The 24,641-nt window shown below is 56.7% G+C and overlaps 12 protein-coding genes across 12 annotated transcripts; 5 read left to right on the top strand and 7 right to left on the bottom strand.

Annotated features, from left to right (window-relative positions):
• Positions 1-64: 64 nt before the first annotated feature.
• GUITHDRAFT_146927 (hypothetical protein) lies at positions 65-5,295 on the top strand (the record flags this gene model as incomplete). The annotated part of the gene is made up of 5 exons (XM_005821740.1): positions 65-981; positions 1,038-2,882; positions 2,953-4,030; positions 4,333-4,580; positions 4,617-5,295. 5 exons carry the CDS (start codon positions 65-67, stop codon positions 5,293-5,295), a joined length of 4,767 nt encoding a protein of 1,588 aa, XP_005821797.1.
• Positions 5,296-5,324: 29 nt separating this feature from the next.
• On the bottom strand, positions 5,325-7,018 carry GUITHDRAFT_118992 (hypothetical protein; the record flags this gene model as incomplete). The annotated part of the gene is made up of 3 exons (XM_005821739.1): positions 5,325-6,757; positions 6,805-6,896; positions 6,954-7,018. The coding sequence occupies 3 exons, from the start codon at positions 7,016-7,018 to the stop codon at positions 5,325-5,327; spliced, it is 1,590 nt and encodes a 529-aa protein (XP_005821796.1).
• Positions 7,019-7,126: 108 nt separating this feature from the next.
• Positions 7,127-8,774, top strand: GUITHDRAFT_118991 (hypothetical protein; the record flags this gene model as incomplete). Its single annotated transcript, XM_005821738.1, has 3 exons — positions 7,127-7,612; positions 7,668-8,034; positions 8,092-8,774. 3 exons carry the CDS (start codon positions 7,127-7,129, stop codon positions 8,772-8,774), a joined length of 1,536 nt encoding a protein of 511 aa, XP_005821795.1.
• A 354-nt stretch (positions 8,775-9,128) lies between these two features.
• GUITHDRAFT_118990 (hypothetical protein) lies at positions 9,129-13,451 on the bottom strand (the record flags this gene model as incomplete). Its single annotated transcript, XM_005821737.1, has 1 exon — positions 9,129-13,451. The coding sequence occupies one exon, from the start codon at positions 13,449-13,451 to the stop codon at positions 9,129-9,131; it is 4,323 nt and encodes a 1,440-aa protein (XP_005821794.1).
• Positions 13,452-13,589: 138 nt separating this feature from the next.
• GUITHDRAFT_118989 (hypothetical protein) lies at positions 13,590-14,030 on the top strand (the record flags this gene model as incomplete). The annotated part of the gene is made up of 1 exon (XM_005821736.1): positions 13,590-14,030. One exon carries the CDS (start codon positions 13,590-13,592, stop codon positions 14,028-14,030), a length of 441 nt encoding a protein of 146 aa, XP_005821793.1.
• Positions 14,031-14,042: 12 nt separating this feature from the next.
• Positions 14,043-15,026, bottom strand: GUITHDRAFT_118988 (hypothetical protein; the record flags this gene model as incomplete). Its single annotated transcript, XM_005821735.1, has 1 exon — positions 14,043-15,026. The coding sequence occupies one exon, from the start codon at positions 15,024-15,026 to the stop codon at positions 14,043-14,045; it is 984 nt and encodes a 327-aa protein (XP_005821792.1).
• A 512-nt stretch (positions 15,027-15,538) lies between these two features.
• On the top strand, positions 15,539-15,922 carry GUITHDRAFT_118987 (hypothetical protein; the record flags this gene model as incomplete). The annotated part of the gene is made up of 1 exon (XM_005821734.1): positions 15,539-15,922. The coding sequence occupies one exon, from the start codon at positions 15,539-15,541 to the stop codon at positions 15,920-15,922; it is 384 nt and encodes a 127-aa protein (XP_005821791.1).
• Positions 15,923-16,028: 106 nt separating this feature from the next.
• GUITHDRAFT_146923 (hypothetical protein) lies at positions 16,029-17,541 on the bottom strand (the record flags this gene model as incomplete). Its single annotated transcript, XM_005821733.1, has 2 exons — positions 16,029-16,589; positions 16,816-17,541. The coding sequence occupies 2 exons, from the start codon at positions 17,539-17,541 to the stop codon at positions 16,029-16,031; spliced, it is 1,287 nt and encodes a 428-aa protein (XP_005821790.1).
• A 650-nt stretch (positions 17,542-18,191) lies between these two features.
• Positions 18,192-18,623, bottom strand: GUITHDRAFT_146922 (hypothetical protein; the record flags this gene model as incomplete). The annotated part of the gene is made up of 1 exon (XM_005821732.1): positions 18,192-18,623. One exon carries the CDS (start codon positions 18,621-18,623, stop codon positions 18,192-18,194), a length of 432 nt encoding a protein of 143 aa, XP_005821789.1.
• A 792-nt stretch (positions 18,624-19,415) lies between these two features.
• On the bottom strand, positions 19,416-20,243 carry GUITHDRAFT_146921 (hypothetical protein; the record flags this gene model as incomplete). Its single annotated transcript, XM_005821731.1, has 1 exon — positions 19,416-20,243. One exon carries the CDS (start codon positions 20,241-20,243, stop codon positions 19,416-19,418), a length of 828 nt encoding a protein of 275 aa, XP_005821788.1.
• Positions 20,244-20,338: 95 nt separating this feature from the next.
• On the top strand, positions 20,339-21,394 carry GUITHDRAFT_118982 (hypothetical protein; the record flags this gene model as incomplete). Its single annotated transcript, XM_005821730.1, has 1 exon — positions 20,339-21,394. One exon carries the CDS (start codon positions 20,339-20,341, stop codon positions 21,392-21,394), a length of 1,056 nt encoding a protein of 351 aa, XP_005821787.1.
• Positions 21,395-21,447: 53 nt separating this feature from the next.
• GUITHDRAFT_146919 (hypothetical protein) lies at positions 21,448-22,314 on the bottom strand (the record flags this gene model as incomplete). Its single annotated transcript, XM_005821729.1, has 1 exon — positions 21,448-22,314. One exon carries the CDS (start codon positions 22,312-22,314, stop codon positions 21,448-21,450), a length of 867 nt encoding a protein of 288 aa, XP_005821786.1.
• Positions 22,315-24,641: the final 2,327 nt, after the last annotated feature.

Genomic DNA, 24,641 nt, shown 5'->3' with positions numbered 1-24,641 from the left:
AAAAAAAGAAAGACTATGCTCCTCACCTGCCACCCACACACTCGTAGGGGATGAGCGGCACAGCATGAACATCCCGGAGTCCTGGGTGGGTGCCAAGCGCAGCCAGGGCCAGCCGGTGGAGTCCGAGCCGTCCGCATCGAAGAAGAAGAAGAAGCGCATGGTGGTGGAGAAGAAGGCAGAGGCGAAGGCAGAGGCGAATACAGAGAAGAAGACAGAGACGAAAAAGGAAAAGAAAGCAGAGGCCATCCCCATAGAACCAGTGGAGACCGTCTTCTCCCTCGGCGCCGAAGAACCAGCGCCCTGCCCGGAGGTGACGCCCGAGGACCTCGAGGGGATGCCATCGCAAGAGTCCGGGGTCTACAACGAGCTGCGCTGCGCGATCCACGAGAGCGGCAGCAGCGGCCCGGCGCAGACCCTCTCGCTGGACAGCGTCATCTCACGGCAGCCCTACATCAAGATGATGCAGAACCTGTTCGGGGCGTACGACGAGAGCTGCTTCTCGCAGGTCCCGCCGGTGAAGATCGTGACGAAGGCGTGGGAGGAGACGCACATGCGGGAGCCGCACCCGGACGAGCGGCCGTGCTCCATGGGCATCAACTGCGAGTGCATGTTCATCGACCCCGCGCTCCCCTTCACCTGCGTGGAGTTCCGGCTGCCAAATGAGCCCCTCCCGAACGAACAGCAGCTCTGTGTCCTGTGCCTCCGGAAGCTCACGCAGAGCATGTTCTATGACATCGTGTACCAGGGGAACCGCTTCAACGGGGTGATCCAGAGCCACGGCAACATCTGCGACCAGCCCGGGGAGTACGCGAGGCAGGTGATGCTCTCATGCCCCATCGGCGGGCCGGTGCACTGCATGCCGCTCCCCATCGTCTCCCACCAGCGGAACCGCTACTCCGTCGTGCTGAACAACGTCGGGGTGAAGCACCTGAAGCAGCACCGCGTGGCGTGGGAGGATTTTCGATCGACCCCTCCTGGGCCGTGAGGCTCGCCCCCGCGAGGAGGCCGCAGGGCCCGGCCGGCAACCCCCTGGACAGCGTCGCCGTGATGCGACCGGGGAGGGAGCCGCTCGACATCCACCCGCTCGGGTGCCTGTCGGAGGCCGACCTGCCGCCCCGCGGAGGGTGGGTCCCAGGGGGGGGATTCCAGGAAACCTTCCAAGAATCATCCCAAGAAGTAGGCAGTTTCTGTCCGGAGGACCCGGTCCTGGACGCGGAGCTTGCGGGGCTGCATGTGCTCCTCCATGCCGGGGAGACGAGGGCGCAGCTGCTCATCGACGCCCGCCTGCTGGCGTGCTGGCTGGCCACCACAGCGCCGGGGCTCTACAGGAGCGTGCCGCGGGAGTCGCTCGTCCCGCACCCGTCCTCGGCCTACCACCACAAGAACCTGCCGGACATCGGGCGCTTCATCCTGCAGAGCCTGGCGCACCGCGACTGGAAGACGAACCTCATCGTCAACGTCATCTGCAACAGCATGCCCTGCCTGAAGCGGAACCGCGTGGCGTTCCTCGACAAGGACGCGTTCGCCCACCCCCACGCGACCGTGCTCATCAACATCCTGCACGGCCTGCTCCTGGGGCTCTACCCGAGCACGGCCAAGCGCCCCGCCTTCCGCTGCAGGGTGAGGCTCGCCGGGGAGCTGCGCGCCCTGCTCTGCGCCCCGCTGCGCGCCCAGGCGGAGTTCCTGCAGGGCCACCTCCCGCTGCTCAAGCTGTCGATGATGGAGTACCTCTGGCACGCCTGCGGCACGTACCTGACGACAGAACTCGACGCCATCTCCCACGTCCACGGCATGGCCACCTTCATGGAGATCTGCCCCAACATCTGCGACGGGTTCCGGCAGGAGGGCCTCCAGGACTCCCGCTGGACGTGGGACTCCCTGAGCGCCGTCGCCGCCACCTTCGTCGAGCGCTGCGTCCGGACGTGCAAGTTCCGCATGGGGAGGGCCAGGGCCGACGCGGAGGGCCACGCGTTCTGGGCGCTGCCCTGGAAGCCGTACCCGGTGCGCCCCCCGAACACCCCCCACCAGGAGCCGCTGCACACCCCAGGTGGACAGGACCCTCCCTGCCCGTACCTGACCAAGCCGGGCCAGGAGGCGCTCCAAACCCCACAACCCCCCGTCGCCAAGTGGAAGCGCATCGCCCCATCCCAGTCCCACCTCTTCGAAGTCGCCCGGGAGATGCACGTCGCGCAGGCCCCCGGCGTGCTCTGGAGCGTCTACTCCGAGCTCCACCCCCACCTCTCCGTGGAGGACTTCCACCTCATCGAGCACCTCCACGCCCGCTGCCGCGTCCACCCGCTGCCCTGCAACCTCGCCGCCACGCAGGCCCGCATGCTGCTCGAGACCTACGGGCAGGACCACGCCCAGCTCGCCAGCGTCTCCCGCGTGCACCTCTGCCTCCGCTGCTGCAACAAGCCCAACGCCGACGCCATCTCCACGAAGCTCCGCCTCTGCATGCACACCGGCAGGCTGATCTGCGTCTCCTGCGCCTCCCACCTCCCCGTCGTCGCCGTGGACCTGCTCGGGAAGGTCCTCGTCGTGCAGGGCGTCACCTACTACCTCTGCCCGGTCTGCGGCGGGTGCAAGCGCTGGGCCTTCAGCGGCACGGAGTTCACCTGCGTCGACTGCGGGCACCGCCCCGCCCCGCCCCCGCCCCGCCCCGCCCCCAGGCGCTGCCTCCACTGCAGCAAGACCAACGGCCTCGAGCGGACCACCCTCCTCTTCGCCGACCTCGGCGCCCGCATCCAGGTCTCCCTCTGCTCCAGGCACGCCCTCCCCGCCCACGTCTCCCGCTTCGTCCGCGACGTCGGCGACTACTGCAGGGCCGCCCGCGCCTGCGAGGCCGAGAGGGCGGAGGCCCGCCTTTGCAGGGGCAGGCGGAGGTGACCGTATTTAAGAGTGCGCTGCAAACGCCCGGCACTGCTCTTTCGCGTATCCTACCATGCCGAAAAGTCAACCCCGAATCGGGACAAAGTACAAACAAAATGTCCAGGCCGTGAATCGCCCACGGTCCCCACAGAGCTACAGTCAGGCTCTGCAACCTGCAGCGGATCAACCGGCTCTCACCGACGCAGACAAGAGACAGAAGTACAGAGACTTTCAACAGTTCCAACACGAATTGATAGAGAGAGTCCAGTCGTTGTCCTGTTACGCCAAAAAGGATCCATCCTATGTAAGGGACGGCATGCGGACGATGACCGAACTGTTCAAAACAATGTCAGAGGTATTCTACAACAACGAAGGAGTACTTCAGAACAAACCAATCGATGCTTCAGATATTGGTTGTGTGAATGTCGCCATGCGCGCACTCATAATCTCTGATTTCGAGAACGTCAAATACCTGCAGGACATGCGGGTATACGACTCCTTGAAGACAGAGGTGGCGTACCTCCGTGCTTACTTCCGTTCCAACCAGCTGCACCGTAAACTGTTTGAAGACAAAGATATGGATGCGTACAATGGAGGACAAGAGCAGATTGTCCAGGACATGATCAACACCCTCTTTGACGATGAAAAATACAGTCAAATCGAGGATATCGATTTCACGGAGGGAGATGCCATCTATGTCCTGAAGAATGCGCAGAAGAATATGCTCACAGAGCTCCTGGATGCAATTTACGGTGATCAGAAACTCAAAGATCACCATGCAAATATCCAGCAATGGAAGGATATGGTCCATAATGACAGTTATGCGTCTGTCATCGAGTATCTTGGAAACGTTCAGGAAAGATCTGCCTTGCTGAAAAAGAAGATCAATTCACAGCTGGTCAAGATCAAGTCCATTGCAGAGCTAGAGGTTATGGTCCGATCCTTGTATGTCGAAGGATTTATCTTCGTCCGTACTGGTATCCTGAAGATAGTGAAATGGATCAAGCACACTTCTCAACACCCACTGGAAGTCCAGGGACAGGATACTCCGATCTATCCCAAAGAAATGACAGATGAGCTTACCTATCTAGTTGATAATCGCAAGGCCGACGGTGACGGCGACTCTGACAGTAGCGAAGAGATGGTTCAGGAGACCCAGAAGGTTGACTCCTCCTCCTCCTCCTCGGAAGAATCTGACAGTGACGGCCAGTGAGCAGCATTGTACTAGTGCCCCGTGCGTAGGTTTCGAGTAAAGTTCGTTCATAATACTTCCCCGTCTTCCCATACCGTGGTATTTAAAACTACCCTCCCCGTGTTGCGTAGAACACGATGGAGGTCGTGAGGCTGAGGGTGGCGAGGCAGCCGTTCCATGCGGATGGTGTTTTTTTGAATGGCCATGGTGATGATGATATGGACGTGGAGGGAGCGAGTCCGAGTAGTGTAGATCTACATACACTTGAAAAGTCGGTGAAGAGGCTGAAGAAGACACTGGAAATGCTACCGGATGGATACAATCTGAAACGGGAGGTGACACCCCTTTACCAGCAGCTCATCGAAAAGTATGAAAACCATATGAAGATCTACAAACCTTACCGGACGCACAATCACTCCCGAGAGGACGATAAACGGGACCTTTACAAGCGCAAGAACACGCATGCATGGGATGAGCGCGGAAAGAGGGTAAAACCGTCACCCATAGAAGCTTCCATCTGGTAGGACCACACAGCGGTGATTTATTTAAGCCGCAGGTGCGGTGTTTCGAGAAGAATGCAAACGGTGCCGTGCGAGGTGGTGAGGGTGCGGGTGTCGTGCAGAGATCCAATGCCGCTTGGAGCGAAGCCGCCGGGCTCGGTACCCGTTAGGATTCTGGATAAACCCCAGAAGGTTAGAATGGCAGTATTACTGAGAGCTTTCATCGATACAACAAAATTCATTCAAGCATACATGGATTCCAACATGCTCACTCTTCATAGATGGTACAAGATTGATTTCAAAGACAATCTGACAAGCATCTTGCGCATGTATGAAGAAGCTTGGAACGGATTGGATGCCAATACCAAGAAATCTTCTTTCGACTCATACAAGCCTTTGGAGTTTCATATCGAACACCCACCTGAAACGATACTATTTGATTACCATGAACTAAACGTACTCTACGCTATCCTGAAGTGCCTGATAGACCAGAAGGCCGGTGTGTCCTATTTCGACGACATGGGTATTCGATGGAAGACTGACATAAGGGAAAACATGAACGTTTGTATCAATCCTATCTTGAAGTTGATGAAGAAAAAGCAAGAAGAAGGATGGAATCCCGATCCCAATGAGTACTTGAACGTGATAACCAATTGGCCCATCGAGGGGTGGCCCGATATCCGTAAAACAGAGCCCATGGATCTTGACCACCGCTTCCTGCCCCGTTATGGCTAAGTGTTTCAAATAAAATCTATAACATCTTGTCACCCCAGCCCCACAATGATCGGCATGAGCTCGACCACGCCGTTGTCCCTGTTCCACTGCATGGCCTCGAGGTTCTTCATGAAGGGCTCGTCGAAGGAGAAGTACTCGAGGTTGAGCTCGAGGTTCTGGTTGGCCTGGTGCTCGATCTCGAACATGCTCCCGGGCACCGTCACGACGTTCTGCTGGAAGATCTCCATGGAGATGGCGGAGACCTTCACGGGGTCCTTCCGCGTCTCGTAGAAGCCCTTGACGTTCCTCCGCATCCTTGCGATGGGGTACGACCCCGTGGGGAACGCGCCGCAGATGAACTGCGAGCCGAACCCGGACCCGTAGGACTGGTAGCCGTTGCAGTTGACCCTGGGCCCCTGGAAGAGCCAGACGCCCTCGCAGGGGTGCATGGGGCAGAGGACGCCGTTCTCCGCGGCCTCGGTGTTGCAGGCGTGGTTGTAGACGGAGACGACGTCCCTGGCGGTCCTCTGGATGTCGTGGTGGAGGGTCTCCGTGGTGGGGACGGCGACGTGGCTGCCGCGGGTGGAGTGCTCGTGGGTGTCGAGCTGGACGGGGATGTCGAGCCCGAACTCGTCGGCGACGGCCTTGATGATCTTGCACCGGGAGCGCTGCGACGCCTTCCGGAGCCAGTGCACCTCCTCGCTCTCGTACACGTCCCCCGCCGTGACGCTGTCCCCGATGTCGAGGATCATGTTGTAGAAGTCGTGCGAGGCGTAGTTCAGGCCGCCGGAGCAGACGATGTAGAGCTTGTGCTCCCGGATGTCGTTGATGAAGCCGCGGGTGAAGCCGTGGTAGATGCCGACGAAGTCCGGGGGCTCGGGAGCCCAATACTTCGAATCCGCGTACCTCCGGAAGTCGGAGAGGTAGGCGTCGCCCTCCTCGTGCGCCCCGTAGGCGTTGACCGGCATGCACTGGAAGGACGCCTTGCTATGCATCGATTCTTCTTGGATCTTTTGCAGGACCCGCTGCATTCGTTCTCTACATGACTGAAGATCTGAAAGTAGCTCGATCGCCTTGTGGTTGATGCCCTGCTCACTCTGGACACCCCCCGGGGAGATGCACTCCGTCATCGTCGTCCCGAAGAACATCTTCCTCGAGATCGGCAGGATCCCCGCGGAAACGTGGGTCCCGGCGTTGAAGCGGAAGCCCTGGAACTCCCCCAGCTCGTTGATCCGGTGCGTCGGCATTACAAGGAGGGAAGTGTGCTTGCACGGCTCCAGCAGCGCCGCGCAGGTGTCCTGCTCGTCTCTCGTCAGAGGGTAAAGCTCGAAGGTACGGTTGATCCGGTCGTCCGCCGTGCTCTGGTTCTCCATCGCCGCGATCCGCTCCCTCGCACGGTCCTTCGCCAGCTGCTTCTCCCGCTTCGCCTCTTCCATCTCCGGGGTGCTTCCGACGGGGGCGTTAATACCCCACGGCGGCACGCCTGCAGGAACGCTGTTATTTAAGACAGCCGGCGGCGCTCGCCGGCACCACTTACCGGCATGTTTGTCACCCTCGATCTATCCGTCTTCGACCTCTGTGCCGTCGCCCTCGCCCTGTACGCCCTCGTACTCGTCAGGGACCTGTGCGACCGCTTCGACGACCTCGTCCACCAGCTGGACAGCGAAAACGGGCTGCACCGCCATTGACTGACTGAGCCCAGCCCGCCATGACGCGCGCCGTAGAGGTTGAAATAAACCGCCATTATCTAATAAAAAAACTAAGAAAAAAACATAAAAAGAAGGGATGCTGTTTTTTTTTTCGGGGAAAGGGCTAGAAAAAGCGCGGGAAACGGGAGCGCGCCCCAGACAACATGCGCGAGTGCCTGTGCTGCAAGTGGGGAGAGGTGGACGACCCTCCCGAGGGATGGATAGAAAAGCCGATCTCGATGAAGATCTTCTTTCATGTATCTGCGCTGGATGGCGGGGCCAGCCCTCTGGATGCTGTGGATGCCAGGAAGAGGATCCTGTCGATGGCCAGCGACCGCCTGGAGAAGGGGCTATGCCCGGGTGTGGTCGCGTGGTGCGAGAAGTGCGAGCGGGTGACTCCGCTGGTGCGCCGCGGGTGGTCGGACGCGGGGGAGGCGATCCTCGACATGCTGGAGGAGGCGCGCAGGTTCGACGTGATGTACCGGGTGGAGAGGTCGGGCGGGAGGCACACGGCTACAAAAGAGGGCGGGAAGAACTTCACCAAGGAGCGCGCCAGGAAGGATGTCGGGAAGGATGCCGGGAATGATGCCGGGAAGGAGGCCGGGAAGGAGGACCAACCTGGAGGTGAGGGTCTTCGGGGAGAACCGCAGGTCGGAGAGGACGGGAGGGGTGGAGGACAACGTGTTTGCGGCGCTGGGCCTGCAGCGGGACCGCCGTGCTACCCCGCTGAGCCAGCTGCAGGGTGACCTGATGTTCTGGCCCGTGAGGGCCGCGCCGGGGAACTTCTTCGAGTCCAGCTACTCCCTTTTCCATGTGGGCTTCAAGCCGCGGAGGAGGACGGAGAACGAGAGGGAGGTGGTGCGGGAGGCGCAGAGCATCTCCCTGGAGCCTTTGCAAGAGATACGCTGCCGCGGCGGCGTGACGCTCGTGATCCAGTCCTTCCGCCCCCAGCGGCCAAGAGCCTCCGTCAGCACCGGGATCCGGAAGGGTCTGGTGGAGTGCGAAGTCAGGAGGGATTCAAGGCAGGAAGAAGAAGAAGAGGAAGCGGACGCGAGACGGGTTCCCGCGGGCGGTAGAGCAACGTAGCGGGCTAGGTGGTATATTTAAGAATAAAGTGATCGCACGCCAGGAGAGATGTCGGAGGGCGACCACACGCATTCGGGCATGCAGGCACTGCAGGGGTCTTCCTTCCAAGGGTCTTCCTTCCAGGGGTCTTCCCTGCAAGGCCAGCCCTTCCAGGGTACCCAGCAGTCATCCATTTCACAGACCCCAGGGAATCCGGGCCCGGGCAAGGTCGTCGACTCCAAGGGCGAGGTCAGGAACTTCAACGACATGACCCCCGTCCTGCAGCACATCAAGAGCCTGGAGGAGGCCAACCAGAAGCTCCGCGCGCAGATGGAGGAGCTAATGAACAAGAACAACAAGCTCAGCGAGAGGACGAGGCACGACATGCAGAAGGTGCTCGACACCGTCATGGCCAAGTTCGGCGACGCGCTGGAGAGCAACGACCAGGGCATGAAGGACAGGCTGCTCACCGGCATGAAGCGCCTTGTCGAGAACAGCGCCGAGGACAACGGGGTGTGGCGCATGATGGTGTGCGCGTCCAACCTCTACGAGCGCCAGACCCACGAGCTCGACCAGCTCAGGCTCGAGAACAACGAGCTCAAGGAGCGCGTCAACGGGACCTTCAGTTCCGAGGCCGCGAGGGTCGGGGACAAGCGCAGGGCGACCGACGAGCTCGAGCGCCCGCCCGCCATCGGGGGCGATATCTGGAACGACTTCGCCATGGCGTTCAAGGAGGAGGGGATCTAGAGGGGAAGCTGTGGTTTAAAGAAAAAATAAAAATATCAAATTCATCTAGCTAGGGATAGGTATCTTCAGAGAACAACAGAGGCATGAACATTTTTTTCATCTTGAGCCTTGTCTTTGTGCTATCTGGTGTCCTACTCCTTATCCACCACAAGTGGAAACACTCCAGAAACGACGAAAACCACATCCACGACACGTGTGAGCAGTGGTTCCAGCCAGATGACGTGTGTAATGGCAATTGTGCCCATGAAAAGTGGATTGTCATGTTCTTTGTTATCGGGTTTATTCTCTTCATTGTGGGAACGACAGATGAACACTAGGTAAGTACATCACGGTTACAAATAAAAGATTTAAATCCTAGCGCAGCAACACAGAGACATCGATCTTGAGCTCGGAGATGAGCCCGCGAACGTCGCACACCCCGTGCATGTGCCGGATGCTCTCGCTGACCACGCCGCGCATCTCGCGGATGTCCTCGGCGAGCAGGCCCGTCTCGTAGGCGGCGGCGACGCAATCTCCGGCGAGGGAGAGGGTGTCGTACTGCGTGGAGTCATCTTGTGATGCAGAGTCCGGGAGCGTGGAAGCAATCCGGAGGCAGCGGGAGTAGCCATCGTACAGGGCGCCCAGGGTGGTGTAGGCGGCGATGTAGCCGTCAAAGACCTTGGCAGCCAGGTCCTGCTGCTGCTGCACGAGGGCCTGGCAGTCGGCTAGCATGCTGGGGCCGAAGGCCTTGTCCTGCATCATCACCTCCAGGACCTCGAGGTCGGCGGTTCCCGCGGGGGACGACAGGAAGTCATCCAGGTACGACCTCCACATCTGCATCACCGTGTCGGGAACGAAGGGGCTGCCCTCACTGGACAAGTCAGACAGGATGTCCTGCGAAACCCGCAGCAGCCTCCTGAGCGCGATGGCAGCGGGGTGGGCGTTGGGGGCGACGATCTCCGCAAGGTCCTCTGCCTCGCCCATGTGCGAAAGGGCGTCGAGGGTGCTGAGTGCCTCCGCGGTGCACACGCCCGTCTGCAGCGCCATGTCGACCGCGTCCCGGAGGGCACAGACCCGCGAACGGAGAGGCTCCAGCCTCGGGACGGTCTTGACGGCCTCCGCGATGCTCCGCTTCTGCTCGTCCGTGAAGGGGGCGCCGGGGGCGTGAAGGGCGCTACCGACGCGCTCCGCAGCCTGCCTGGGGTCCAGCGTCTCCACCCAGTGGACCATTGCGTGGAGGTTCTGCAGCGCCGTGTCCGTGAGGGTGAGGCGCTCGATGTCCGTCCCGGAGTAGCCCGTGTCCCGCACCTCGGCCATGGCCCTGCCCAGCGCCTGGACGTTGCTGCGCTGCGTGGCGCGGCGGAGGACGAGGCCGGCCGCCACCTCCGGCCCTACCTGCCCATGGAGCGCAACCCTCCCGGCATCAATCCTAGAAGGGTCCAGCCCCGCTGCCAGCAGCGTGGACATCACCGCGGAGTAATGCCGGATGCAGGCCTGCGCCCGGCCGCAGCGCTCCTCCTGCGCCTTCACCGCCGGGTCTCGCCAGGCAAAACCGGTCCGGAGCATCTCGTTCACCACCATGCCGTCGAGCAGGGCCTGGGGTTTCTGCGAGGATGGCTGCCGGACGCGGTGGTAGGCGGCGACCTGCTCCTTCAGCGCGGCGGCGGATTTCTGTAAATTCAAAGAGATCGTCTCCCTCCTCCTGGCCGCGCCGGGCCGGGAAGGGTCGATGGCCGCCAGGTCGCTGGCCAGCTTCCTCACCCCGAGCGCCGTCTCCCCCGCGGCGATCACCGCGTTCTCCGTCTCGTGGATGGTGGCGAGCGTGTCGACCCAGTCCTCGCACTCCCGCGGGTACAGCTCCTCCGCGGTGTGCAGGACCTTGGAGCGGTACGCCCGGATTGCCCGCACGAAGCCCCGCACCGCCTTGTTCGCGTGCGTGACGTGAAGGTTCCGGTAGCGCGCGGCTGCCTCCTCGTCGGGCTCATCAGCCCTGACCTCCACGGGACGCAGCACACCCGAGAACGCCAGCTGCATGTCGTTCACAAGGGCATCCAGCGCGTCGTGGGCCTTCTGCAACTCGGCAGTGTCCGCGAAGGTCTCCGCGGCGGCCTGCAGGGTGGCCTGCGCTTGGTGAAGGCACGCGGACGCTGTTTGACTTACTTGGAAAGGAGTGCCTCCCTGCAGAGCCGACACCGCTTTGTCCACCCTCCGGATCGCCAAGTCCAGGTCCGCGTCGCGCACCTTCCTGGAAGTCCACGTCGCACCCAGCGCCTGGCCCTCCTGCCTCGGATGGATCGACACCGCGCTGAGCGCCTCCTGCGTGATGGCGAAGAGGCTGTCTTCCTCGGGGGATACGTAGGTCCGGGGCATGCGGGATTCCGATGTTGCTTGCATACTCGTGTCATCGTTATCATTTGAAGTGGATTGCATATCCTCCTCTAGTCTCTTCTCCTCTTCCATCAGCTCTTCTTTCTCAGCATTCAAGTTGTCTTCTTCCTTATCGAGCTCATTAAGATCTTCGTACACCCGGTTGTTTTTCTGCATACGTCGCTTCTCCGCATCCGTTACCCCACCCTGTGCAGCCGATGGATTCTCTTTGTTGCTTCCGGCCAGCTCCTCCTCATCACGCTTCCTTTTTTGTCCAACACGGCTAAGTTTATCGTCGATCTCCGCTATTTCCCGCTTGATCTCCGCCAGTCTTTCGATCCTCTTCTCGTGCTTCTTCACCACCTTCGCATCCTCGGTGGTCATCCTCGCCTCCTCCTTCTCCCCGCGCCTCACCTCCCTGAACAGCGCCCTGGCCCTGCGCTCGGTGGGGTCGGCGTCGGACCGGGCGGAGTAAGGGTACGGGGCGTTGCTGGCGCCGATGAGCTGGTACGCCTTGATAAGGCTCCCGATGACCTCGCCGACATCCATGTCGTCCTTCCAGACGATCGGCAAAGCCGCCCGAGCTGCGTGGGTGGCAGCGAGCACTTTCTCCGGCTCCGCCTTGAAGCCGAGCTGCAGCGCCCTCGCCATTTGCTCCATCTCGACGGCCTGGAGGGAGGCAGAGGCGGCGTGCTCCTCGCGGGAGGTCCAGGCAGGGCGGTCCGGGAGTTGGTAGGGTTCATCCCGGGTGACAATCATCGCGATGTTATGCAGGTACCGCTTCACCGGCCTGTAGCCGTCAAAGTCACCGCCGGAGGGGTCGAGCCTCTCCAACGTCAGCGGCTTCTGGAAGACACCCCTGCTCACCGCCCGCAGGTAGTTCCGCATGATCCCGCCGGGCTTCTGGTAGCCGCGGACGAGGGTGTCGATGGCAGCATTGATGTCCCCCGCGCTCCCTATCGTCGCAGCGATCTTCCTCTGCATTTCTCCCCACTGCCGACCGCTGGGAACGACCGGGTCCTCCCCCGAGGGCATGGCCATCTCCGAGAGCATCTCCAAGAGTGGGTCCATCCCTTCATCCTGGACACCCCCGATCCTCGAATTCCGACTGGAGGAAAGGGTCCGCAGCACGGCCCTGGGGCCCATGAAGGGGCGGAAGACACACCTCAGCTTCTTCTCGTTGAAGTGCCTCTGGAGGGCCTGCCGATCGATGGTAACAGGGAGGTGGGCAATCACCATCCTCAGGCCTTTGCTGTTCTCGAACGCATTGGAAACAACCTCCTCCACGGGGGTGCGCTGCAGCCCGCAATACACGCGGTCGTTGGGCTCGTTCCCGTTCTCCTCCCACGTCGGCGACACCAGCAGGTACTGAGCATTGAAGGGGAGGGCAAACTGCGTGAAGTCGTCACGGATGACACCCACCCGAGAGGGGCTGACACCAAAGTGTCCGAGGATCGTGTTCATGTTCTTGCGCAGCTCGTTGCACTCCTTTTGCTTCCACTCGACGCAGTAGACGATCTCCGACAGCAGCGCCAGAGGGACGGTGCTGCCACCGCATCCAGCGCCGTACACCGCGGTCTTCAGGGGGAGGTCCTCCCCATCCACCGACAGCTGGTGGAGCTTGAAGAGGGCGGCAAAGAAGCAGGCGAGGTCGTGCGGGGTGGTCGTGGTGACGTCCTCCCTGTCCACGAGCTTGAGCTCATCCCTCACACCACGCCAGGGCAGGTACCCAAAGTAAGACCGGAGCCAGCGCCGCTTGTTGTGCAGGGGAGGGCGGTGCTTGCGCCAGCCGGGGAGGAAGTGCCTGTCCACATTGAAGGCAGGGGGGACCGGGGCAGGCGATGATTTCTCCAGGAGCCTGTCGTCGTACTGCAAGACGGGGCCCATCGGCATCCCCTGCGAAGCATCCCGCTCCCCGCTCCTGTGAGTCAATAGAAGCGTGTACCTCTGGTTCTCCCGCATCGCCCGGAAGCGAAGGTCGATCTCCTCGCGGTGGGGGCGGAGGAAGACGGGGGGCTTCGAGGGGGCGGCGGGCTTCGACGGGAATGTGAAGGTCGTTTCATGTTTGGCTGGTTTGACAGCTTCCTTTCTCGTCACATTCATGTGTTCATCCCTTTTTTCTTTCCTCTTTTCCTTCATGAGCTCTGGATCTGGCTTGAAGGTTGGCGGTTTCACATTATGAACTTTCTGGTTATCCCCGTTAACCTTACTAAACGCCTTCCTGCCTCTCACCGAAACACCAACCTGAACCATACCCCAGGGATCCATCCCACCCGACACGCTCGACCCGAAGACAGGCCCGTAGGTGTAGAAGGGAACGTGGGCGGTCATAAGGCCGTACTTACCCTCCCGCGGGAGGCAGTGTCCTAAATACGGGTTGGTGGACAGCCGTGCCAGAAGTATAAAACGCGATTTCGCGTTTCCGGGAGGAAGGAGCCCGCGGGCATGGACGGAATGATAGACCAGAGGATGGAGGAAAGTGAAAACTTGCAGGAAGGCTGCTGGTTCTGCCGCTACTGCAGCTCGGACTGCTCCTACATGCAGGCGGTCCTGGACTTCATCCGGGACTCGGCGCTGCTCATGTCGGAGGAGGAGATCGTCGCGCAGGTGCACGAGAACCTCCTCGCCCAGTGGCCGGACTGCGGCATGACCCGGGAGGGCGTCAAGTTGCACATCCACTCCCACATGGTCTGCCCCAACATGGTGGCGGCCAGGAGCATCAGGGAGATGTCCAGGATCGCCGCCGAGGTCAGGGAGTGCGTCGTTTCCGTCGATCAGGAGACCGGCCACCGCTGCGTCGACGAAAAGATGGCCAAGCTCTACCTCTCCTTCATGGGCAGCATCAACGGTGTCTTGAAAGGGGATGGGAAGCGCGGGGTTATGGACACCGGGAAGAAGAAGACGGGATAAACACCCAATTTATTACACGCTATCCGGGGCAGAGACAGGGACCCCGACGACCTGGGGAGGCTTTCCCCGCAGGCGATTCACTGCATCCTCGGACAGCATCACCCCTACTGGAGCCACCGGAACGACTGGGACTGTTGGAACCATGGGACGGCCACGCTTAACCTGCTTGCCCTGGGTGTTCGCGCCGTTCAAAGCTTCAGACTTATTCTCATCCTCGGTCTGTCTTCGCAGCTCGTGGTACTCCTTGTCGAGCTTGAGTAGTTCAATTTCATCCTTTCGATTCTCGATCTTGATCCGTGTCTGTTCCCTTATCTTCTGCAGTTTTTCGATGGTGTAATTCTCCTTTTCGGCGGAGTACTTCTCCTTCTCAGCGGAGTGCCTCTCCTTCTCGGCGGCAGCCTTTTCCTTATCAACACTCCTGAAATCCTTAAAATTCATAGTGAGCCTCTGTTTCTGCAGCCCCAACACATGGTCACCCATCTCCTGGATGTTGCGCTTGCAGACCTCTATGTTCGTCTGGATAATGGCTTGTTGGTATTCATCCGTTGGGGGTGCGACCATGTCCGAGTACGGGCTGCTCACCACGGGCTCCTGCTGTGCATTGCCCACGGGTACACGCTCCTCACTCGCAAGGCCGTTGAGCAGGTTGCTCTTGTCTTTGGCGATGTACTCGCACAGCATCTTGGCTGTACACTCGCGGTACTGCTGCGCCATCGGGCCTGGCACGTGTTGCATGATCATTAGGACCGTCTTCAGGTCCGCCACGGGTGTTTCGCGCTGTCCTTGGCCCGGGAACTTGTAGTAGCTGTATTTGCCCTCGAACTCAGGGATGCGGGAGCAGATGCGCCTGAAGTCTTGAGCTGCATCGTTATTGTTCTTCCCGGTCAGAGCCTTGATGCAATCGATGATGGATATCAACGGCGATGGCACGGTGGTATAACGGATGTGCGCATCCTCTGAGATAAAGGGAAGTAAAACGACCTGCATGGCAGTCATTCCGTGGCTTGCTCGGTTTGGATGGATATCAGCACCCCGGGGATTAAATCAGAGGGGATACCACCCACCCTATATCCGTACTATTTATGTGACTACCCACCATACTTAAAACAATAAATACAAGTTAATACAACGTGTCTTAACTTTTTTCCTGGTACTAATTTCTCACAAAGGGACCGGTAGTCGACCACCGGTGGTACTGACATCACCCTTCCAAGATACTACCCACCCCTCGAATTCCCACACGGGCCGGGAAAGGCGGGAATTTTTTTTCATTTTTTTTTAAAAAAAAACAAGAAAAAATCGTTGCCAAGCCAAGCCAAGCCATCCCCATCCCCTCTATGACCACACCACACCACACCACACCTTCCTTCCAAATATCCTCATCCCCTCTATGACCACAACACAACACAACACAACACTTCAGGGACGCTTACGAAATCCATCATACATGTGTTGATCTGTCTATTATATAAACCAGGGCGGGGCGGAGTTGGGCATCCCTTTCAGGAATGGATAGGATTACACTGAATCGACTGCGCGTATACGAGGTGACGATGCTCGAGGAGTTCAGGGGGATGCGCAGGATCGACCTCCTCCTGATCCACATAGTCCTGCAGCTCGGAGGCCCGTACAACGATGCGCTCCATGCCATGTATAGGATTTCCGGAAACATCCAGACGAGCATCAGGATCATGATGCACGGGGTCCACCTTGGCACGCCCCTGCAGGTGAAGCGGTACATCCTACGGGAGTACATCCAAGCCGAGGTTTACATCATCCAAGCTTTCCACGCCATCCCTTCCCATCAGGTCGACCCTGCGGTGTATGAACAGACGCGACTTGAACTGGTTGACATGGTGACGTACATCATCAATGTGTTGGACAGTGACTAGGCAGCACCTCGTAGCGATAGAGTAATAAACAGTTTCTTAGATTTAATTTTTTTTTTGTTTCATATGATCAACCCATACCCCATGACCGACAGAGCGGCCAGCATGCCTATCGCCTGAAGGTGACCGCCTCCACCACCCCCTCCGACGTCCTCTCCTTTGTCCTGGGGCGGTCCGCCTGGCTCCTCTCCAGCATGCTGATCTTGAACGGGACGCTGGAGAAGAACGTCCTGCCGGAGTTCCTCGCGGCCTTGAAGATCATCGTCGGGGTGGTGCGGTGGGGAGATAGCAGCAAAAACTCCGGCACGTTCCCCATCTGGAGGGTCTCGACGACGTGGCGGCTGCAGAAGGTACGGTCGATCGGGGTCCGGGTGTACAAAGGCAGCGCGGCGAGGAGAAGGCCGAGGTTGTCGAACCTGACATTCTGGGCCGCCCGGCGCTGGCAGTAGAGGTACATCTCCTGATACCCCCTCTCCTCCGCGGTGAGGGTCTCGATGTGGTAGTGCGGGTTGGCGAAGCTGCGGGGGCGGAAGAAGAGGACCTCGCCAGCGAAGATCGACGACGCCATCCCATCCTCGAACCTCAGCTCCACGTGGACGTACGGCGGGTCCAGCCAGGACACGAGGCGGTTGATCCAGTGGTCCTGCGGCTGGGCGCGGTAGAAGAGCAGCTGCACCGTTCGCATGCAGGTGCGCGGGCAGGATGGGGTGGTGCGAGCCGATGGTTTGATTTTCTGGTACATTCACGTTTTGTTAAATACACACTGGGTTGAAACACCCCTACGCACGGATCATGCTCCCCACGCTCCCCATCAGGAGGCGGGAGCTGCGGGTTGTTCCCGGGACGGGGGATGCCATGGAAGACGCGAGGGATGACGTCGCAAGAGATGAAGACACCGGCGCCTTATCCTTTAAACCCCCGGGAGTTTCGCCGGACAGCTTCAACCGGATCTCCTTCAGGCTCTCGCGGACGTTCTTCAGGATGTCATCATGGTCCGCCTTCTTGTCAAGCTTCCCCTCGGAGGAGGACTTCAAAGAAGAATCGCCGGATCTTCCGGCCAGCGCGGACAGGGAAGAATAGCGGGACTTGCAGTTCCGGCGGAGGTTCTCCTCCACCATGCTGCGGACATCCTCCGCGGAGGCGCTCACCGTCTCCTCCTCCGCCTCCGCAGTCTCGTCGTCGTCATCATGGTACTTGCTAGCGATGCCCCTGGAAGAAACACCCCTGCGGCCGTTCCTCTGCAGGAAGTCAGAGCTGACATCCCTGTCAAGCTCGGCCTCGTCCTCGACGATCTGGATGCCATCCCGGAAGTCCACCAGCGCAGACACCCCCGCGAAGCTCTGCTCTTTAGGAGCCGCCTGGAACGGGGAGTTGTACGCCATGAAGTTGGGGTGCGGGGAGCCGAACCGCTGGGCGGCGGTGGGACGGATGGGGGCTGAAACATTCGCCGGACTGGGGCCGGGCTGCGAGTAGACGCTGTCGAATGTGTCCGCGGGCGGTCTCCTGGACATGCGCGCGACTACTTTCCCTCTCTCCAACCCCGCAAGCTTAAATAATGGCCGATGCAGGACGCCTGCGGTGGTTCTCCCCGCCCGATCTCCCCGCCGCTCCCGCCTTGCCATCGACGGAGGAGGAGGAGAAGACGGACCCTCCCTTTAAAAAAAATAAAAAAGAAAGGGTCTGAGTGGGGAAGCGGGGGGTTTATAATTACTTATACAGCCGGGTCTCCCAGGAAAGGCCCCCCCCTGGCCAGAATCTGGAAACCGTTAAACCGTTAAACCGTTAAACCGTTAAAACCTTCAACCATCATCCGGCGATTCTTCTCCTTTGATCATTTTAAATAAGGTTCGCAGGACATATATATATATATACATATATTACATACATAGATACATACATATACATACTATGTATATACATACATACATATACATACATATACATACATACTATATACTATATACATACTATACGTATACTGTCCGGCGAACCTTCTTTAAAGGTTTTAAAGACCGTTAACCTTTAACGGTTTAACGGTTTAACGGTTTAACGGTTTTCAGATTCTGGCCAAGGGGGGGCCTTTCCCTGGGGACCCAGGTCGGGGTATGAGGGTGATGATTTTTTTCAAGTCTTTTTTTCCCTTGTTTTTTATTATGGTTGTGTTTTTTCAACTCTGGTAGAGTCTTTTTTTCCCTCACACCCCGCAGTCGAACCGGAAGTTGTTGACCAGGCAGTACAGGGCTAGGTTCAAAAAATTTAAATGAATCTTTAATCAATGAATGATCTCAAAGGGATCATAGTTAAAGTTGATCTTGAGAGCCTCTAGCTGTGTCTCGTACTGCTTGACCAAGAAAGGGATGATCTTCGTCTCGAGCTCCTCCACCTCATGCCTGATATCCTCATGCCTTATAGACATCCCTATGTCCCCTTCGTGCTCGTACAAGGGGGGGCTATACTTTGTGTTTGGTGGCGGGAAGAAGGGCTTACCATCTGGATAGATCTCCCGAGTCACATTCTCGCGCTCCTGCAGGTCCGTCACTCCCTTCTTGCGCTGCAAGGCGTGCTCGATCTTGGCGTTGACCCTGCTCTCGTGCTCCTGCCACATATCAAAGTAGGTGATGGCATACATGATGCGGTCTCGGATGTAAGTGAGATAGCATCTCTTCTCACTCGTTGGCATACCAGGGTACGCCGTACAGAACATTGCGTGCCGGGATGAAAGACAAGAGGCAGGGCTCACAATTTATAGACCAACTCGGGGACAAAGGCAACGCTTGGTATTGGGGGGCCTTTCCCTGGGGACCCAGGTTGGGGTATCAGGGTGATGATTCCTAGTTTTTTTTTAAAAAAAAATCTTGTTTTTTTGGGTTTTTTTTAAGAAGTTCCCTATAAAGGGGGACAGACTGTTGCAGAACCAAATCGAAGCAGATGGGCTACAGAGGCGGTAAAAATGGTTGGAAGAGTGGTGGGGGTAACAAAGGTGGTGGATTGGGTACTGGCAAGAGTGTCAAGCGGTGTGGTGGCAACAGTGGTGGGGTAAATTATTATGTCTACACGTTAAATTTGAAGGGTGGCAAGAAGTACGTTGGTTACACAGGCAATCCTAAAGCGAGGATGAAGCAACACTTTGGTGGATATGGGTCTGCAGTTACGAAATCTTGCCCCCCTGTCTCTGTGCATTCGATGAAGAAGTGTTCATCCCAGAAGGCTGCAAAGAATGCGGAGCGGATTGTGTACGAGAACATGAAAGCGTACCACGGTTCTGATAAGGTGCGCGGTGCGGGTAATACGGGGCGATTTTGAGAGGTTTGGTTATAGAATAAATTTATCCTATACCCCGCAGTCGAACCGGAAGTTGTTGACCAGGCAGTACAGGGCTAGGTTCAGGGACAGACCGACCGAGAGGTAGGATACCACTGTGTAGATGATGCGCTCTTTCACTGCGTCCATCCCTTGTCGGTTCCTCTCCGTGTCCCTCTTTTATCGTTCTCCCTGGTTACCTCCACCTCCCCCAGCAGGCATAGAGCGATGTCAGGAGGACACTGTTGCAGACGACGTACAGGACGCGGCACTCCACGATGTGCTCCATGACGACTCCATTCCCTGTGTGGCAGATGACGAGGATCATGTCCAGGAAGAAGCGGGTGGCGACGGCTGCCATGACTCCTTCTGTGTCGTTCCTGGCTTGGGAGTACAGGAAGGTATACACAATCAGCATTAGCAATAGCGACAGAGACCGAAGGAAGTTAGCGAGCGTATGCCCTTCCTCCTCCCCGCGCGGGAGCGTGACGATCTCCCCCGCCAGGACGAGGATGCAGGTGACGAAGGTGACGACGGGTAGATCGACCGGGCTGCAGACGTAGACGACAAAGGCCGCGTTCAGGACGAAGAGGATGCCAAAGAAGAGGATGTGCCAGGTGGCGTGCTCCTGCATGGCTTCATGTGAGTAGGAGTCTTCGGGTGATATCTTCGAGCACGACTGCCTGCTCTCTGGCAGCTTGAAGATCGTCATCGTCGTCCAGAGGGTCACAAGAAGGACAGGGAGGATGGTCAAGGTTACGGAGTCAAGGTGCGATGGCATGATGCGGTTGCCCTGCGAAGCCGTAACGCTGTCAAACCCCGCACCCCCCATCCCCATATCGTCCATCCCCCCCGGGTGAAGCGCCACGAAGGACACGTTCCGCGACCAAAGCGCGTCCATGTTGTGCGTTGTGATCCTCGTGTGGTAGTAGTACAGGCGCGGGCCTACGATCTTGGAGGTCACCACGATGGCCGTCAGCGCAACCGCGAACTGCAGCGCCGCGAACAGCACCGTGAAGGCCATGTCTCTGGCATGGCGGGGTGTTCAGTACGTTTAAATCGATGGCGTCGCGCCCTCATGTGTTTCCATATAAAAGCGCGGGGTTGGGAGGGCGGGCGATGCAATCTGTCATGTCGGATCGTGTCTACACGTTGCGTGACTGCAACCTCCGCTCTATCCACACCCTTGATAGGGGTTGGCTCTTCAAGTCCATTGTCAGGACCAACAAGATGGAGGAGGGGAACGAATATGGCCGGTTGGTGTTCGTGAGCTCACTGAATAAGATCGGTCAGATTGTCGTCATGACGATCCTCAACGAGGCCTACTCCAACATTGACACGTTCTCACTCAAGCAGCTGAGTAGGAAGAAGAAATCGTCGAAGGATGCATTCCTAGACCCATTGCTAGAGGACTTGATCCGTGATATCACTATCACCGTGGATTTCTACGTGAAGGATTGGCTTGATGATGAGATTCTTCCCCAGAGCTTCGTTGTATCCGACGCAAACCGATGTGTCAGTAGGTTGTACCGTGACATCCTGAAGCACTCGGATACGATTGTGGAACTGCTCCGCAAAAACAATCCTAGATCGTTGGTCAGGATAATGAAAAAACTGTTCCATGATCCTCTCGCGATCAGGTACTTCAAAAAGTACGTCGAGAAGAGGGAGGATATCAGGGTATTGCTCTCGAAGAATAAGCTCGCAACCGATAAGAAGAAGGAGATTGAAAAGATTTTGAAGGACGCTCCCGAGAGGTTGAAAGAGGATCATTCGCTGAAGGCAAAAAAGGACGAAGTGGATAAGCTTCGAGCTGAGGTCAGCAAATCCCTGAAGAAGTTGATGGATGAAGATAAGCTCAAGAAGAAACACATCAACAGCACTTTGTTCAATGATGTGATCACTTTCCTGTTGGATTCTATCTTCTCGCCCTTGAAGACGTACGAGGTGCTCGATGAAAAGTACGAGAGCATCTTGCAGGAGAAGGAGGAGATCCTCTCCCGTGAAGGCTTCGACAAGAAGCTGAAGATGTTCGGTGGCGAGGATCACATTTTTGAGATGATGAAGAAGCAAGACTTCAAATTCACTCTCATACTCACAAGCAAGATCGAACCACGCGAGGTTGAGGCGGAGCCCACCGACGAAGGCCCTGCGCGCAAGAAGGCGCGCGTGTGAAGAGATGCGGAGACTTGCAGTCTTCTGAGAGTAAAGTTCGTAGTTTTATTATCTCATACCATCCCCATGCACCCCCCTTCTTCTTTCTTACACGCCAGCGGTGTCACCGCTACATTCGACTCCAAAAATAGCAGCCCGAAGATCAAACACGTCGCCAGCACCATCGTCTGCTTGTTCTCGAATTTGGCGTCGACGATCGCGGAGGTGACGATGCAGAGGAATATGAGCACCGAGCACACCGCGGAGAGGATCCGCCGCCAGGCTGTTGACATCCCGTAGAAAAAGAGGGTTAAACAGAGAAGGCCGGGTATGTGCCGCAGGAGGGAGAGCGTCGTGTCCGAGAGGATGATCGATATAGAGGATGCTGAGAGGCACGTGACCCCAATCATAGCAAGCAACGAATAACGTATCCTCCCCTGAGAGCTGCTGTGGAGCACCATGGTAGCACTCAGCAGCGGCATCGCCGCCAGCATCGCAAGGTTCAGCGCAAAGACGTTGCCCCGGTTCTCTAAGATGCAGGTTGCCATGATTACTATAGTAAACGAAAGGATGTATCCTGTTCTCACAATCTCCGGGTGCTTCGAGCTCGTCCCGTCGTCGGTCGCAAGGCTGTAGGCACTATCAGAATCTTTGAGAGATGGGCTCAGAACCCGGTCCGGAGGCGGAACCATCCGCGGACCGCTCGTCACAGGCCGCTGTGTGATCGGCTTGGTAGGAACGACGGTTTGCGGCCTGGAGGTATGACCAGGAACCCCACTCACAGGCATCCGGAACCCTTGCCGGGCCCGCCCCACCAACGAGACGTCGAACGCGCTGCCGTTACTCCCGTTACTGCCCTTCCCGCTCCCGCCAATTTTTGGCTCCGTCCTGTTTGCAACCCCCGGTACCTGCCCCACGTCGTTATCGTCGCGGTAGTCCATTCCTCGCGTTGCCCGTCTCGTCTGCACCCACCGTGGTATCCACATATATCAGTTGTTGGTGTGGGATTGAATTTAGCATGGGTTGGAGGTTTGTGGTGTGTCTCTTGTTATGGGCGTGCGTGGTTGCAAGTGTGGATGCTGGCACATGCTCCATTGGATACTACTCGGCAACTGGGAATGACCCCTGTAGTCGCTGCCCCCACATGACCACCACAAATTCAGTCGGCGCGACTTCTGTCAGCCAGTGCGTGGATTATGCGCCGGTGGTTAGTTATCAGTTTGAGGATGCGGGGGATTTGGGAAAAGATATTTCTGGCAATGGAAATAATGCAATCAATACAGGTGTTCGTTCACATTCTCCAGGTTTAATAGGTAGTAAATCAGCATATTTTCCAATTTCGTCTGAGTTGCTCATACCAACAACGGTAGATTTTGAAGATTTGTTTAAAATCGGCAATTCCATAGCTTTTTGGATACTTGTACCTGCTGGAACAAGTATCAATGACAATATCTTTCAACTTGGAGTTGGTAATAGTGAATTTTATCGATTCACAATATCTACAATGTCAACGGAGGGGCATATTGGTGCAACATATGGTGCAGGTTTTTATTCAGATTCAATAATACCTTCTTTGGTGACGAGGGACGGAAAATGGCATCATATGGTTTTCACTTCTGAAGAACCTGAAAACAATGGAGATGTCTTTATTTACATTGACGGCGTTCAAAGTGCGCAACGAGAATATTTTAATTTTCTTAACTTAGGGGGCAATACAGTGTATAAATTGATGGGGTCTACTATGGGTTATTATTTGGATGATTTTCGAGTTTACGATTTTCCATTCACTCAATTTGACGTGGAACAACATTATTCGATTCCTGTTATACTATGTGATATCGGATACTATGATGATGGAAGTGGTACGAATACCTGCCTTCGCTGCCCCGCTGGCACCACCACGGAGTATATGGGCAGTACAAATTACACAGATTGTTACATGGTTGACTATGAGCCGCCGGTGACTCCCGCGAATACCTATTCGAGCACAGGGAGGATGATGGATTGGTCGTTGAAGTGTGGTGAAGGAAGTAATGAAATGTGTCGCTTTCGACAATATAGTTCAGTGGGTGCTTATGTGGGGTCCACATGGACAAACCAATACATTTCAAGGAATCCATACACAATATTGAATCGTGTTTTGGCTTTACAAAATTCCATTTTGCTTCCACCCGATAGAGATGGCGATCAAACGATGCAGACCGCGTACTGGTTTGAGATTGACTTGGGTCAAGTTCGTTTTGTTAATCACATTGTGAATAAGCCGAGATTGAGTTTTGCAAATAAAGCCTACATGGAAATCTGGATTGGTAATAACAGTGAGGTTTATTCAGAAAATCAATACTGTGGCCTTTTCAATCCAAGCACAGATGATTTTCACACGATAGACTGCAATATCTATGGGCGTTACGTATGGGGATTCAAAAATGATGCAAACCCTGCAGCAATCAATATCGATGAGTTCATTGTGTTTGGATCTACAACATGTCCCCTGAATACCTACTCCGGCCCCGGCGCCGTGAAGTGCTCGCAGGGGGTGTACTGCCCCGGGGGAACAGGTCCCAGACCCCAGATTGATTCCTTGTGGGATGTGCAGACAATTGCTGAAAACAGCGGTGAATCAAAAATATGCGCAAATGACAGATATGTTGTAGTTGGAACTTACTCTGGTACTGTTTTAAAGGTTTATGACACACAACAATCAAAGTTATTTACATTGTCGTTGGTCAATTCGGACGGGTCTGGTTTTACTATGACAAGACCACATGTTGCTTTGATTGATGCAGAATCAAACAATATCTATTTTAATCTTTATGATTCAAAGTGTATTATGCGTGTACTCTGCAATGGTGATTTCAGCACGCCACAACAAGTGGAGATGTTTGTTGGTTATTGTGGTCAGACTGCACTTTTGACATCGGTGGATGATGGCGTAGGTACAAATAGTCGTTTGGATGTCGTTTTTGACATGGTGTGGGATAAAGACGGGAATTCTTTCTTGATATTGGATTCAAACAGTGGCAGACTGCGACGTGTAGTGGTATCAACTAAAACTGTTGTTACATTGTACACATTCTATGTACAATGTAGAGGAATTTCGTTCTTATATTCAGACAGCATTACAGCCTCTTGCAGCAATGGCAATACATATGTTTATGACTTGGTGTCTTCAACTGTATCGGTCACCATGGTAACAGACGCAAACATTCAACAAACCAATTCACTGGTTCATTCAAACGTGATAGCAGCTGCTGGATCGACTTCATAC

This window comes from Guillardia theta, assembly GCF_000315625.1.
Source record: "Guillardia theta CCMP2712 unplaced genomic scaffold GUITHscaffold_138, whole genome shotgun sequence".
Taxonomy (NCBI): Eukaryota; class Cryptophyceae; order Pyrenomonadales; family Geminigeraceae; genus Guillardia; species Guillardia theta.
This window is presented reverse-complemented; position numbering and strand designations above follow the sequence as displayed.